General features: G+C 41.5%; 1 protein-coding gene across 1 annotated transcript in view; it reads right to left on the reverse strand.

Annotated features, from left to right (window-relative positions):
* The window catches only part of HYDIN (HYDIN axonemal central pair apparatus protein), a 285,840-nt gene that overhangs the window by 174,533 nt on the left and 95,115 nt on the right, over window positions 1-16,192 (reverse strand). The window contains 2 exon segments of the mRNA XM_087971902.1: window positions 1,244-1,387; window positions 8,652-8,795. Coding sequence (XP_087828028.1) covers window positions 1,244-1,387; window positions 8,652-8,795 — 288 coding nt within the window.

The following is a 16,192-nucleotide window of genomic DNA, read 5'->3' on the forward strand; positions in this document are numbered from 1 at the left end:
TCTCAGCCGAAGCTGCTCCGAAACTACCAGAAACCAAGGCAGGCAGGCAGGCAGGCAGAACGGAGCACTGGATTGAACCGCGGGCGGCGGGGCGGGGCGGGGCGTGAACGGGCGCTTCAGAGGATCCGAAACCACCAGAAACGAAGGCAGGCAGGCAGAACGGAGGATTGAACCGTGGGAGGCGGGGTGGGGGTGAACGGGCACTTTGGGGAAGCTGCGCCGACAGGAAAAGCCACCCTGCCGGCTTCTTTGAAGCAGTTTCTTCCTGGGCTGGTGGAGGAGTGAGAGAGCGACTGAGAGAGGAACGAGGCAGACACCTGAGGGATGAGGCTGAGGGAGGGAGGGAGACACCTGAGGGATGGGGCTGATGAAGGCAGGGCCAAGAGGCGAGGCTTCTCAGCCGTCCTGCAGGGACTATCTGTCGCTCAGGGTTGCAATGAGGAGGCATTGGCGTTCCCTGAACTTGGTGGTTTGCTGGCAGACGTTTTATTACCCGACTAGGTAACAACATCAGATGTTACCTAGTCAGATAATGAAACGTCTGCAAGCAAACCATCAAACTCGGACACCCCCCCACCCGGTCCTTGAAAAAGTGTTTCTGAGTGAAACTGGTCCCTGGCACAAAAAAGGTTGGGGACCACTGGACTAAAGCACTTAGCAGAAGTCAGATGGGGGATGAGCAAGAGAAAGCCAAGGATGTGGACAGCAGCTAAGGGGGGGGGTAACAAAGGGGGGGGGAGTAACAGAAAGCACTGGAAAGAGGAGGGGGAGAACAGTTATTGGGATCTCTTCATTCGCCAAACATGTAAAGCTGTCCAACTCCATAAGGACTCTGACTGGGTACAGTATTAGGAACAGATTAGAATGATTAACAAATCTGAAAATATAGATTACAATGGTATGAAAGTATAGATTATGATAATATGTTACACTAGGGGATAGAAGGGAGAGAGGTGAGTCACACCAACCTTCCCTAACTCAGCCTGGATGAGATTGGCTCTGGGATCCCTGCAGGTTTGATTCTGCCCCAAACCCTAAGCAACAAAAATGTTCTGTCAAACCAAAATTTGAAACTTGGCAGAATTTCCAAAATGTGATTTGCTTGTTTTGGTTTTGAAACAAAACACATTTTCTGTTTCCTGCACATTACTAATTGTAGTTTTCTTATACTATAATTAACATTCTAGCATCCGAGACCGTTCTGCTATCCAGGATGTGGACTGAATTCAGATGAAGGATTTACCTGTTCAGGAACTGGAATCTTTTTGTGATTTGCATCACAGAGGGCAAAGGGCTCTTGCAAAGAAAGGACAACCCTGAGTGGCAAAGAGGAAACATTCTTCAAGGACAGAGGCTTATACTCTGCGGTCAAAATATCACTGGGGTTCTGGAGAAAAAAACGAAAGACTGAGCAAGAATCACACACACAGGCAAGTGCCACACACAAAATAAGGTAGAATCACATTATGACAATGTTAGAAAGGGCCACTGAAGTTCAGTCTATTACTTCGTGCATGAACCGATCAGTGGCCCATGGCAATTAATGAAGGACCACTCGATTTTAAAAAATATTTCCAAAGAATATTGATGTCTTCTGTACCACTAGACTAATTATGATGCAACTCTTCCTTTGCTCAAGAGTATCTGCTCAGCACATCACATGTTTGGTGCTGCCGGGCATGGAGGCTGGACAGAGAAAAAGAGAAAGAGGGAGAATAGTATCCTTGACAGGGAAGGAAGAAAGAAAAGTATGTCAGAAAAAGGAAAATGGCTGTACAAATGATGAACAGGTATCACCAAAATATATAAATGCTTGCTGAAATTTGAAATAGAGCATGTGTACATGAAAGAATAGATAATAAAATGGGTTAATAATTTTGGACATAACATACTGTTGGAGCAGTAGGAATATAGGTGGTTAAAAGGATGAACATTCACATTATGTTATAACCCAGAAGAGATTTTTTACAAAATGATGTGCTTTTGGTATATGACTTCAGAAAAGTTATCTAGAATGTATAAAAGTATCTCAGGTTTATATTGGAAATGTGGATGACATGAAGGGTTATTTTTAAGCAAATCTGGCTTCACCTATTGACTTTGTTTATTAGAGGTCCCCTAGGAAGGTTGCAAATGACAGTCCCAGGACCCCAGGATCCTGCAACCATTGTAAATACATGCCAGTTGTTAAGCACCCAAAGTTTGATACATGACTTGGGGCTGCTTGACAGACATGAAAGATTATGTGTTTATATGGTTGCTGTGAGACAACTATATGCACAAAAAAAGAAAGTTTCTGAAATATCCAAAATAAGTGGTTGGTGAAAATGGCAGAACTAGCAAAGACAGCAAAATTAATTCGTTTGCTTAGAATCTTTAATAAATCACAAGATGTGTTATGTTCCTTCTTACTTCAAACACTCCACTATCATCCCAGTGCCAAAGAAACCCTCCATCAAGGAGTTAAATGACTACAGATTTGTTGCTCTGACATCCATAATTTTGAAAACCTTTGAAAGATTAGTGCTGGCCCACCTGAAAATCATCACAGATCTGTTGCTAGACCCCTTTCAATTTGCCTACTGAGCAAATAGATTGGCAGATTATGCTGTCAATATGGCTCTGCACTACATTTTATAACATCTTGAATTTCCAAGGACCTATGCAAGGGTCCTTTTTGTAGGCTTCAGCTCAGCATTCAGTACCATTATTCCAAATATACTCACTAAATTGATTCAGCCAGCCGTGCCTGACCATACTTGCAAATGGATCATAAACTTTTTTTTTTTTTAGAATAGAATACTTTATTGGCCAAGTGTGATTGGACACACAAGGAATTTGTCTTGGAGTAAATACTCTCAGTATACATAAAAGAAAAGATACATTCATCAGAAGTCGAGAATCATAAGGTACGACACTTAATGATAGTCATAGGGTACAATAAGCAATCAAATCCTACTAGGAAACAGTCAATATAAATCGTAAGTATACCAGCGACAAAGTTACAGTCATTCAGTCACAGTAGGAGGGGATGGGTGATAAGGAGTGATGACAAGATTAACAGTAATAGTAGTGCAGACTTTGTAATAGTTGAACAGGGTTGATGGAATTATTTGTTTAGCAGAGTGATGGCTTTCGAGAAAAAACTGTTCTTGTGTCTAGTAGTTCTAGTGTGGAATGCTCTATAGCATCGTTTTGAGGGAAGAAGTTGAAACAGTTTATGTCCAGGATGTGAGGGGTCTGTAAATATTTTCACAGCCCTCTTTTTGACTTGTGCAGTATACAGGTGCTCAATTGAAGGTAGGTTGGTAGTAATTGTTTTTTTCTGCAGTCCTAATTACTCTCTGGAGTCTGTGTCTTTCCTGTTGGGTTGCAGAACCAAACCAGATAGTTATAGAGATGCAGATGACAGACTGGATCAGCAGCTCCTTGGGCAGTTTGAGCAGTTTGAGTTGGCACATAAAGAACATTTTTTGTTGTGCTTTTTTGATGACATTTTTGATGTTAGGTGTCCATTTTAGGTCATGTGATATAGTAGAACCCAGAAATTTGAAGGTCTCTACTGTTGATACGATGTTGTCTAGTATTGTAAGAGGTGGTAGTATGGGAGGGTTTCTTCGAAAGTCTACCACCATTTCTATGGTTTTGAGTGTGTTCAGTTCCAGATTGTTCTGGTTACACCACGAGGCAAGTTGTATAACCTCCTGTCTGTATGCGGATTCGTCATTGTCTCGAATGAGACCAATCACTGTTGTGTCATCAGCAAACTTCAGTATTTTAACAGATGGATCGTTTGAGATGCAGTCATTGGTATATAGGGAGAAGTGGAGAAAGCACACAGTCTTGGGGGGGCTGTGCTGATTGTACAGGTATCGGATGTGATTCTGCCTAGCTTCACCTGCTGCTTCCTGTCTGTTAGGAAGCTTATGATCCACTTACAAGTGTGTTCAGGTACTGCTGGTTGGTTTAATTTACTTAGAAGAGTGTCTGGAATGATGATATTGAATGCTGAACTGAAGTTTACAAAGAGGACCCTTGCACAGGTATTTGGAGATTCAAGGTGTTGTAGGATGTAATGCAGAGCCATGTTAACAGTATCATCTGTTGATCTATTTGCTTGGTATGCAAACTGCATGGGATCTAACAGCAGATCTGTGATGGTTTTCAGGTGGGACAGCACAAGCCTTTCAAAGATTTTCATAACTACAGATGTTAGACCAACTGGTCTGTAGTCATTCAGTTCCTTGATGGAGGGCTTCTTTGGCGCTGGGATGATAGTGGAGCATTTGAAGCAGGAAGGAACATAGCACATCTCTAGTGATCTATTGAAGATTCGGGTGAAGACTGGGGCCAATTGGTCAGCACAGACATTTAAGCAAGAAGGAGTTATCTTGTCTGGCCCTTGTGCTTTTCCTGGCTTTTGTCTGTGTAATAGATCTTGCACTTCTTTTTCTGTGATCACCAGAGATTGTGAATCCAGTGGATTGGGGCCAGTTGTAGGAGGCTTGGCTGTTGTTGGTGTGTTTGAGATGTGGGTTGTGGAGATAGATGGCTGTAGTTTCCTTTCAAACCTGCAGTAAAACACATTCAGGTCATCTGCTAGTTGTTGATTTCCTTCTGCCTGGGAAGGAGGTTTGCTGAAGCCAGTGATGTTTTTAAGAGTTTTCCACATGTTTGCTGGTTCATTTGTTGAGAACTGATTCCTTAACTTTTCAGAGTAGCTTCTTTTTGCTGCTCTGATCTCTCATTAATAATATGTTTCTGGCCTGGTTGTATAGCATTCTGTCACCTTTTCTGTAGGCTTCCTCTTTGGAACGGCGTAGCTGCTTAAGTTTAGCTGTGAACCAAGGTTTATTGTTACTAACATATGATGTTACAGTATCTGTGAGCTCATCTAGGTCTGCAGAGGCATCTTCAAAAACATTCCAATCAGTGCAATCAAGGCAGGCCTAGAGTTTCAACTTTGCCTCATCCGACCAAGTCTTCACTGATTTAATTGTTGGTTTCATGGTTTTAAGTCTTTGTCTGTTAGGCAGGTACAAGGTGAATCATGCAGTGGTCAGAGTGTCCCATAGCTGCTTGTGGTAAAGACCTATAAGCATCTTTTACTATTGTGTAGCAGTGGTCTAAAATATTTTTGCCTCTGGTGGGACAATTTACATGCTGACAATATTTTGGGAGCTCTTTCCTTAAATTTGCTTGTTTGAAAGCCTCTATAATTTGATCAGCAAGAGTTTGTAATGCCTTGTTTACACAGGGTTGTGGAGGAACATACACAGCTATTAGGAGAAATGAAGAGAACTCACGTGGAGAATAAAATGGCTTGCAGTTGATATGTAAAGACTAAGTTTTCATCACAGAACTTATATATTATAGTTATATCCTGAGACCAGCTGTTGTTGATATATAAACATAATCCTCAACCCTTTGTTTTACCTGATGTCTCTTCAAGTCTGTCTGATCTAAATGTCTGAAATCCTGGAATGTATATGGCGTTGTCCCCATGTGGATTAAGCCAGGTTTCAGTAAAACAAAGAACAGCTGAATTGTAAAAATCAGAATTCCATCTATTTAAGAGACGAATTTCATCCATCTTGTTAGCAAGTGAGTGTAAATTAGTCAGAAAGATTGACGGGAGAGGAGTTCCCCCCCCCCCCATTCCTTAGTCTGTTTAAAATTCCCACTCGTTTACCTCGTCTCCTTTTTCGGTGTTGCTGCTTCTTTGCTTTCTTTGTTGTAATCCATAGTACCGGGGAATTAGCTAGAATCTCCTCCGCGTTTGCAAAGACAGATGGGGGTGAGGAATCAGAAAGCTGCTCCTTAAGGAAACATTACCTAATTCTTAGCAGATGGTCTTGTGAGTATGAAATCCTTAGTGAATTGCAGATAATAATAAGGAATAAAGAAACCACTAGAGAGCATTTCACCGAGGCAGCTGTCGTCGGTGCCAACTTGGCAGAAAAAAAAAAAGTTCCTACCAGATAGGAAGCAGCAGGTGAATGTAGGCAAAACCATATCAGATACTTATACAATTAACATTCTCCACTTCTCTCTCTGTACCAACAACTACATCTCAAACAATCCCTCTGTTAAAGTACTGAAGTTTGCAAGATGATACAACAGTGATTGGTTTCACTTGAGACAACGACAAATCTGCATACAGATGGAAAGTTGAACAACTAGCCTTGTGGTGCAGCCAGAACAATCTTGAGCTGAACACACTCAAAACTGTAGAAATGCTAGTAGATTTTAGGAGAAGCCCTCCTATTCTATCCCCTCTTACAATACTAGAAAATAGTATCAACAGTACAGACCTTCAACTTTTAGGTTCTATAATATTTCAAGATTTAAAATGGATATCTAACATCAAAAATGTCACTAAAAAAAGGGCAACAAAGAATGTTTTTCCTGCACCATTTCAGAAAGCTCAGGCTTTCAAAGGAGCTGCTGATCCAGTTCTACAGAGGAATTACTGAGTCTGTCATCTGCACCTCTGTAACTGTCTGGTTTGGCATAGCAACCAAACAAGACTGACACAGACTTCAATGGATAATTAGGACTGAGGAAAAAAAACAATCTGCCTTCCATTGAGGACCTTATATACTGCACGAGCTAAAGGTATTTTCCCCCTATGCCCTCACTCTGTGCTGTTGTATGTGGATTCTCCCACTAAATGCAAGCACGGGATAAACTGAGCCTGGTTTCTTCTCAGTTTTTGGCCACAAACTACTAGCAAAAATGGCATTTGATCACAAGGTAAGGAGGCATTGAGAAATGTTTCCCCTTTTGTATTTGAGCATCCAAGAACGGACAGGAAAGACAAAGAAAAAGAGAGCAAGGAAGGGAAAACAAGGAAAGAGGGGAAGAAGAAAGGAAAATGAAGAGGGAAGCAAAAAGAAGAAAAGGGAAAAAAGGAGAGGAAAGGGATTATAATGAGAGGGAGTCAGATTCTGAGGGAAGTCCTGCCTTAGCACTTGGCCACCAGCAGCCCTGCCTTTTCGTCATTCCCTTGTCCCCTCCCCTTGTCCCCTCCTGGTGGTCTCCCATCCTATTCTGAGAATGCTTTGGTTACAAAGCTGGCTCTGAAGCAAGCTCTGAACCGGTAGGAATTTTTTTTGAAACGCACCACTTTCCTATTACATATTTCCTTATCTTCTTATGACTATAACTTTGTTGCTTATATCTTACTATTTATATTGATTGTTTTATTTAGTATCCTAGTATGATTTATGTTGATTGCTTATTTAGTATCCTATGACTATCATTGAGTCTTGTAACTTATGATTTATGATTATTGCATTTTATGATTATGATCAAGATTTATCACTTGTTGCTTGTATATGCACTGAGAGCTTATGCACTGGAGACAAATTCCTTGTGTGTCCAATCACACTTGGCCAATAAAGCTATTCTATTCTGTTCTGTTCAGTCCTAGTCCTATTCTTTATTCACAGTGTTTTTCAACCTTGGTAACTTGCAGATGTTTGGAGTTCAGCTGCCAGAAACCTCAGCCAGCATGTGTGGAGTTCCAGTCCATGCATCTTCAAGTTGCCAAGGTCAAGAAACATCAGCTTAAAGAGTGACCAGCGACTTCATGTATTAGTGACATAAGGAAATTCCTTATGATTTTTTACTGAAAAAAAGAAAAAATGAACTCATGATTTATAAATCTGATGATTAGAATGGGTACATTATGGAAAGAAGGAAAATTTGATGTAAACTTAAAATGAGATGATAAAATATGAATGTATTTATGACATTACATGGGAGGACATGGAACGAGAAGAGGCTCAGGGCATTGGCAATGCCAATGGGGGTGGGCAATCCTAGACAAACTGGGGAGAGGGCTTTACCAGTCATGCAGCAAAGGACAAGAAAGAGAGGTGAGGCTCACCAGTCTTTCCTGGCTCAACCCATGATACTCCTCTGGCTATTCTCTCAACCAAAATCGAGAACAGACAAAATGTTGCAGGTTTTGGTTTAGCTAAATGTTCAAAAGCATGTTTGTTTCAGGCTCAAAATGAAATGCAGTCACCCTCATTTGCCTTTCCTCAAGGTAAAACACATGCAGCATGCACCCGCTTCATTCATTAAGCCATCCAGCCCAAGCTTACCTTATTTTTTTAAAAAAATGTTTATCAAATTTAGAGACCTGCCCCTTCTCACACACAGAGTGACTCATTTGTTAATCAGAATGTCTCTGTGCGCATTATATTTATTGTTAAACTAACTTTATTCTTAGGAATTTTTTGCTGGGAATTTTTTTTTCTGCCCTCCTATTCAAAAAATATCAAAATTCTGTCCACCTAATAGGAATGCCTCTGCAGACTCTGGACTGGGACAAAGCGAAAGAAAAAAAATGCAAACATGCAAAAGAGGCCCTTCATCCTGCAGTGAATAGATGATGATGATGATGATGATGATGATATATGACTACCTTATCAGCATAGGTATCTTAATATCCAGAATAAATCCCCCTTTTCAAGTCCTAGCCATGTATGTATCAGCTCCTTTATTGAGCCTCCCCCATATCACCGGCAATCTTTCCAAGGATTTGGGATTCCAATGTCCCAGAGGGAGCTGGCTCACAGAATTCTTGGCCTAGTCTGATGTCAACAGCCAGAAGGATGTCATGGTATCAAAGCACTCACCTTCTCCACGCGGAAAGTAACTGCTCTGGAGGAAATCTGCAGAACTGGTGCGATGAATTCACAAGTGACATCAACCTTCATGATACGTTCTTTTCCAGACTGCTTCCCTATGATCGCATGGCACAGCAATCTCTCCTTTACCAGCTGTTCAGGCAAAGAGTAGCAGAATGAATGGGACTAAGCCAGCTGGCCAAAAACCCCATAGGTCCCTTGGAAATACCTGCTTCAGTCAGTTTGCCACCTAAACTTCCAGTTCACCAGGTGCTCTGCCCAGCACTGGTTACTTTGTGTGGACCGGCTACATTTCTTCTCCTTTGCTATATAGGACTTGGAGCTGAAACAGGGAGATTATCTGCTTCCATCAGGAAGCTATTTCCCTATGAGCCTCCTATGAGCAGCCTCCTTCCAAGGGTCTCCAACCTTGGCAACTTTAAGACTTGGCAGCCAATCATGGTCTTCTAAAGAAGGGTTCTCCAATCTTGCCAACTTGTGGATTTCAATTCTCATGCTGAGAAATTTTGGGACTAGAAGTCCACAAGTTTTAAAGTTGACAAGGTTAGAAACCTCCACTCTAGAGCAGTGTTTTACAACCATAGGCATGTTAAGAGGTATGGACTTCAACTTCCAGAATACCTGGAAGTTTAAGTTCCACAAGTCTTAAAGTTGCCAAGTTTAAAGTTGCCCGACTCTAGCAATTAAGATATTCCCTTCCCAACTATGACTGCTTTTGCTGGCCTGCCCTACTTGGAACCAAACCACCCAGAAAAAAACAACAGCTTCATCCTGCATGCTGTTTGCCCTTCTTGCAAATATTTTGGAATAAAGATTCCTTCTGCCATCTCAATGGGAAAGGCTTCCCCCACAGAAAGCCTCTGCTATCCAGTTCCTAACGCCTGCTCAGGAAGGCTCCCAACACGAACCCCGGGCCATAGACATGCCCTACTCAAAGGGGGGGGCCAGACTGAAAAGGTCCCCTGAAAAGGAGCTGAAGGAGATTTTCTCAGGGCTCCAGAAGCAAGAGCAAGTTATATCATTTCCCGGTAGCAGATGTAAAGATACAATTTGTAGCAACATATTCATCTTGTCATCACTCCTTATCACCCATCCCCTCCTACTTGTGACTGTATGACTGTAACTTTGTTGCTTGTAACTTTGTTCCTAGTATGATTTGATTGCTTATTGCACCCTATGACTATCATTACGTGTTGTACCTTATGATTCTCGACTCCTGATGAATGTATCTTTTCTTTTATGTATACTGAGAGTATTTACACCAAGACAAATTCCTTGTGTGTCCAATCACACTTGGCCAATGAAGTATTCTGTTCTATTCTATTCTATTCTATTCTATTCTATTCTATTCTATTCTATTCTATTCTATTCTATTCTATTCTATTCTATTATCTCAGAGTAAAGTGGATGAGAAAAATCCAGTTCTCCCTACTAAAAACTCAGATAAAAACCAGAAAAGATTAATGAAACACAGATAGGCAAGAAAACAGAGCATGTTAGCCAATAACATTGATAACTTTACTTGGGTGGTTCTTTTAAGGTGACCATACGGCACTTCTTTAAACAGATAACAGATTAACAGAGTTGGAAGGGACCTTGTAGGTCATCTAGTCCAGTGGTTCTTAACCTGGGTGATATTGCCCCCCCCAGGGAGCAATTTCATTTTTCAGGGGGGCGATGGAACGAAAAGGGGCGACACGGGGGCAAAGGAATGGAAGGGGGGCAATATGGGGGCGATGGAGCGACAAGTTTTGGGGACACTTTTGAGACTTTTTTCTTACAGTGAACCACTGTATATCTGTCGTACAAATCGCTCGCTATTAGTGGATTGAACTGTGTTTTAAGATGTTCCTCTAGCTAGCTTCAGTACAGAACGCTGTACATATGTGAATATGCATCGCTCATCTTCATGCGTGTTGCACAGCAGCCTCTATCACTCCACCCATACAGTGGCGCGCCATTGGCCAGAATGGGCAGTGATGGAGGGGTGAGCGCTTCTTTCGAAACATTGCATGCTGAGTGGCTGTCCCCTGTGATGTCAATGTAACTGTTGAAACTAGGTTTGTCGACGTCCACGTGTGTTTTATTGTTTTCCAGTGCAGTCGAAAATTTAATTTGCAGTTAGTGCCTTTCATTTCGAAGACCTCTCAACATGGTCAAGAAGAGGAAGTGTCGCCAATATTCGACGGAATACCTAAAATTGGGATTCATTCCATCTCCTTCCAACGTACAGCTTCCGTTTTGTCTTCTTTGTGAGAAAACATTTTCAAATGAAGTGATGAAGCCTTCCCAACTGAAATACCATTTGGTAAGAATTCATTCGGATAAAGCCAACAAACTGGTATCGTTTTTCCAATCCTTAAAGACCAAGTTTGAGGGTCGCAGCACTGTTGAGAAGTTATTTGGAAAATCATCACTCAACGCCGACAAGGGGCTCATTTGTTCCTATGAAGTATCTTTGTTGATAGCAAAATGTGGCAAACCTCACACTATCGGAGAAACGCTGATTTTACCAGCAGTGAAACAGATTGTTGCCACCATGTTGGGGCCCAGTGCAAGCACTGTCACGCAATCGATTCCTTTGAGCAATGACATCATATCAAAAAGAATTGATGAAATGGCTGCTGATGTGGAAGAAAGGCTTATTGACACCTTGAAAAGTACAGAATTCGTGATGCAGATTGATGAGTCAACGATTCGTGAAAATGAAGCCTTGTTATTGGCTTATGTCCGTTTCATCAATGGAAATGAAGAGATCGGGGAAGAACTGTTATTTGCTCGAAATTTAGCCACTGACACAAAAGGTTCTTCGATATTTAAAAAGGTTGAAGAGTTTTTTAATGAGAAAAACACCCCTTTGACAAACATCGTGGCACGTGCAACAGATGGAGCTGCATCCATGGCTGGACAATATTGTGGATTTCAAGCTCATCTAAAATCGGTTGTACCTGGAGTTATGACTGTCCATTGCATCGTTCATAGACAGCACCTTGTCTCAAAAAATTTGAGTGGCCATTTGCACGAGTCTATACATTACGTCATTAACGCTGTGAATAAAATTAAGTCAAATGCCTTGAACAACCGACTTTTTCACAAGCTTTGTGAAGAAAATGATGAGGAGTTTGAATGTCTCCTTTTGCACACCGAAGTAAGATGGCTTTCAAAAGGAAAGTGTTTGTGGTGATTCCACAAAGTTTTTGACACAGTTGTCGAATTTCTTGAATCCATTGATCCAAGTCTAAGAAGTTCTCTTAAACTTTGATGTCTGGATGTAGCTTATCTCGCTGATGTTTTTGACAAGCTGAATGAAGTGAACGTAAAGCTGCAAGGAGATAAAACCAATTTTCTTAAGGCCAAAGGAGTAATCTGCTTATTTATTTCCAAATTGGACCTCCTTGCAAGCAACATGAGTCGCCAGGAGCTGTATCAGTTCCCAAACCTTGGTAATGAACGTCAACTCCAAACAGAAGATTTGGACGTTTTTTGCTGCCACTTGAAGCAACTAAAAGAAGATATGGAAACCAGATTCTATGATCTGATAAATCTGGAAGTGCCCACTTGGGTGCTAAATCCTTTCACAGCAGACTTTGCACAACCTCAACCCAAACTGCAAGAGCCACTGACAGATCTGAAATACGACTGTGAAGCCCAATCACATTTTGGCTACGAAGCTTTTTGGGTGAAAATGAGGAACACTTACCCAATATTGTGGGAGGAAGTTAAGTTGCTTCTTTTAGCCTTTCCTTCCACTTACTTAGTGGAGAGGGGCTTCAGAGCTGTCCAACAGATCCTTTCTAAGTCAAGGAACATGTTGAAGATCACTGAGCACGGTGATTTAAAAATGAGATTAACAAAAATGGTTCCAGACATCAAGAAATGGGCATCAGCTCGCCAAGCAGAAGGCAGCCACTGATGTTCTTTTTTTTGCTTTTTGTGTACATACATTTTCTTCGTTAATGATTGTCTCAGCTCTTTTCGTTGTGTTTGCTTGCATTGGATTTCACGTTCCAGTTTGAGTTTTCGGCTTCGTTTTTGAATTCTTCTTGTGCTCTGTAAAACATTTTGTGTGTCTCTTTGTATTGTACTTTTTTAGCGTGCACTCCAGTTTGATATTATATTTTGGTTTCTTGGTTTTATGGTTTCAATTTTTGTTGTTGTGCTCTTCGTGTAAACTTTTTGTGTAGATATATATATTTTTCTTCAGTTTAAGCATTAAATTTGTCGCTCTGATTTTTGTTGCTTTCCTTCTGTAAGAATTTTCTTTGTGTCTTTTTAACCTTTTTTACAGTGTGCATAAATATATATTTTCCTCAAATCTTAACTTAGTTTTCTTCTTGAAATTCTTAGTTCCTGCATTGCGGTTTGTTCTTATGCCCTTTTTATATTTCTTTTTGCGTCTTAAGATTCACTTGTAATTAAATCATTAAATGTTACTGTTTTGGGGGGGCATTTCATTTTCTTGCAGTTGAATTTTGTTTTCAGTGGTCATTGCATTTAAGTGTCTTGAATAAATAAGATAATAATGAAATACATGTATCATGAAGTTTGGGAGTAAAGTGATGGGTGGCATCAGAATTTTTCACACAGTTGAGATATGGGAAAAAGACTGGAAATAAATTATTTGCGTCAATATGTCCTGATGACAATTTTAAAGAAAACAAAAAACGTGCTTGCATAAATTGAAGAATTATTTCCCTGTGTTGTGATTGAGAGGTTATGTTGGGGGAGGGGGGCGATGATAACTTCCTCAATGGTTCAAGGGGGTGATTCTTTCAAAAAGGTTAAGAACAACTGATCTAGTCCAACCCACCGCCCAAGCAGGAGACCCTACACCATTTCTGACAGATGGGAGTCCAATCTCTTCTTGAAAGTCTCAAGTGATGAAGCTCCCACAACTTCTGAAGGCAACTTCTGTTCCACTGGTTGATTGTTCTCACTGTCAGAAAGTTTCTCCTTATTTCCAAGTTAAATCTCTCCTTGCTCAATTTCCATCCATTGTTCCTTGTCTGGCCTTTGGGTGCTTTAGAGCAGGGCTCGCCAACCTTTTGGATCTCAGGGACCACCAAAGTCATAATTTTAAATCCCACGGACCACTAATATGAATTTTGACTGGCAGTGGCTTGCTGACATTGGTAGGAAAATCAATCCCATATTCCAGAGCTGCAGTAGTCACAGAACTGGCCCTTTGGTCATCCCAGAGCAGCTGCTTCTCCACTCAGGTGCACCAGCCTGCCATGGACTGGAGGAGCAGCTGCTCTGGGATGACCAAAGGGCCAGTCCTGTAACTACTGCAGCTCTGGAATATGGGACCAACTTTCCCATCAATGTCAGCAAGCCACCCAGGGGCAGATTTCCCTCCCCTGCCATTGGTCTTACCTTCCAGTTCCAGCTCGCATGGCTCTACTCAAGGTAAGGTTTGCGCTCAGCCAAAGGGTGGGGGCCAGCGGGTGGGTGAGCCATGTGGGCGGCACAGCCTTGTGTTCCTGCACAGCCTGGATTAATTGCTTTTGTGGGGGTGCTTCGGGGGAGACATTTCTCTGCGGACCACCAAAATTTTCTCGCGGATCACCAGTGGTTTCCAACCCACTGGTTGGCGACCACTGCTTTAGAGAATAGCTTGACCCCTTCCTCTCTGGGGCAGCCCCTCAAATATTAGAATACTGCTATCTCTGTGATCATATTAAGAGCAACTGCATTCTCTTCGCTGATGATGAAAAGCCATTCAACACAACAGACAATACTGCTACCCTTCAAAAAGATCTTGACTATGTATCAGAATGGTCAAACAAATGGCAACTTCAAATCTCAACAAATAAATGCTCTGTCTTACGTATTGGCAAAAAAATAATAATCAGAAAATAAAATACAAGCTGAATAGTCAAGACCTTGTTGATGATCCAAACTCTGTCAAGGACCTTGGAATAATCATCTCTAATGATCTAAGTGCTAGAGCCCACTGTAACTACATAGCCAAAAAAGGCATTAAGAGTTGTTAACCCAATCCTACGTAGCTTTTTCTCTGGTAATATCACACTACTAACTAGAGCATACAAAACATTTGCTAGACCAATACTCGAATACAGCTCATCAGTCTGATATTAGCACAGTTGAGAAAGTCCAGAAATATTTCACAAGAAGAGTTCTCCACTCCTCTACTCGTTGTAGAATACCTTATGCCACCAGACTTGAAATTCTAGACCTAGAAAACCTTGAACTACACCGTCTTCGGTCTGATCTAAGTGTGGTATATAAAATCATACATTACAATGGCTTACCTGTCAATGAATACTTCAGCTTCAACCATAACAACACAAGAGCACACAATAGATACACTCAAGGTTAACCGCACCAAACTTGATTGCAGGAAATACGACTTCAGCAACAGAGTGGTCAATGTCTGGAATACTCTCCCTGACTCTGTGATTTCTTCCCCAACCCCAAAAACTTTAACTTTAGACTGTCTACTATTGACCTCACCCCTTTCCTAAAAGGTCTGTAGGGGGCATGCATAAGCGCACCAACGTGCCTACCATTCCTGTTCTATTGTTTCTTTTTTTATTTTTCTTATATATATCCATTTCATGTATTCATAAGTATGTATATACTTATACCTATTATCTTGTAAGTGATTGACAAATCAAAATAAATAAATAAAATGTCTCCCCTGGTCTCTCTCTTCACTAGACTAGCTAGGCCCAGTTCCTGTAACCATTCTTCATGTTTTATTCTCCAGTCCCCTAATCATCCTGGTTGCTCTTCTCTGTACTTTTTCTAGAGTCCCAACATCTTTTTTATAAGTGTGATGACCGAAACTGGATGCAGCACTCTAGGTGTGGCCTTACTAAGGCTTTATAGAGTAGTATTAGTATCTCACTTGATCTTGATAGTATCCTTCTGTTAATGCAACTTAGGATTGCATTAGCTTTTTTGGCGGCGGCTGCACACTGCTGGCTCATATTTAGCTGGTTGTCCACTAAGACTCCAAGATCCCTCTCACAGTTACTGCTATTAAGCTCAGGGATGGGATCCGACCGGTATAACTACCGGTTCTGTTGCTCTGCGTTGCGTGCGCATGCATGCATCACGCAAGTGCAATTTATGACCTGCTGAGCTGCCCGGACAGCTGAGCAGTGCTGCGTGCAGGTGCACAGCAGTTAGAAAAGCTCTTTTTTCCTGCTTTTTCAACCGCAGCTGTGCCGCGCAAAGCAGCTGCAGTTGAAAAAGTAGGAAATAAAGGACAGGTAAGAGCCCAGGCGGGTGGGTGCGCCAAAACAGCACCAGACACAGAACCGGTTCTGTGTCTGCTGTTCTTCAGAGCTACCGGTTCTGTAGAGTCAGACAGAACTGGTAGAATCCCACCCCTGATTAAGCTTGGTTTCACCCAGTCTATATGTGTACTTTTGGTTTTTCTTGCCCAAGTGTAAGTTTTTACTTTTCTCTACATTGAATTTCATTTTGTTAGATATGGCTCCGTGTTCTAGTCTGTCAAAACCCATCTGGATCTTGAGACTATCTTCCAGGGTGATAGC

This window comes from Notechis scutatus, chromosome 9, assembly GCF_049901735.1.
Source record: "Notechis scutatus isolate UNSWTSFEM ecotype Mainland chromosome 9, rNotScu1.2, whole genome shotgun sequence".
NCBI classification, from domain to species: Eukaryota; Metazoa; Chordata; class Lepidosauria; order Squamata; family Elapidae; genus Notechis; species Notechis scutatus.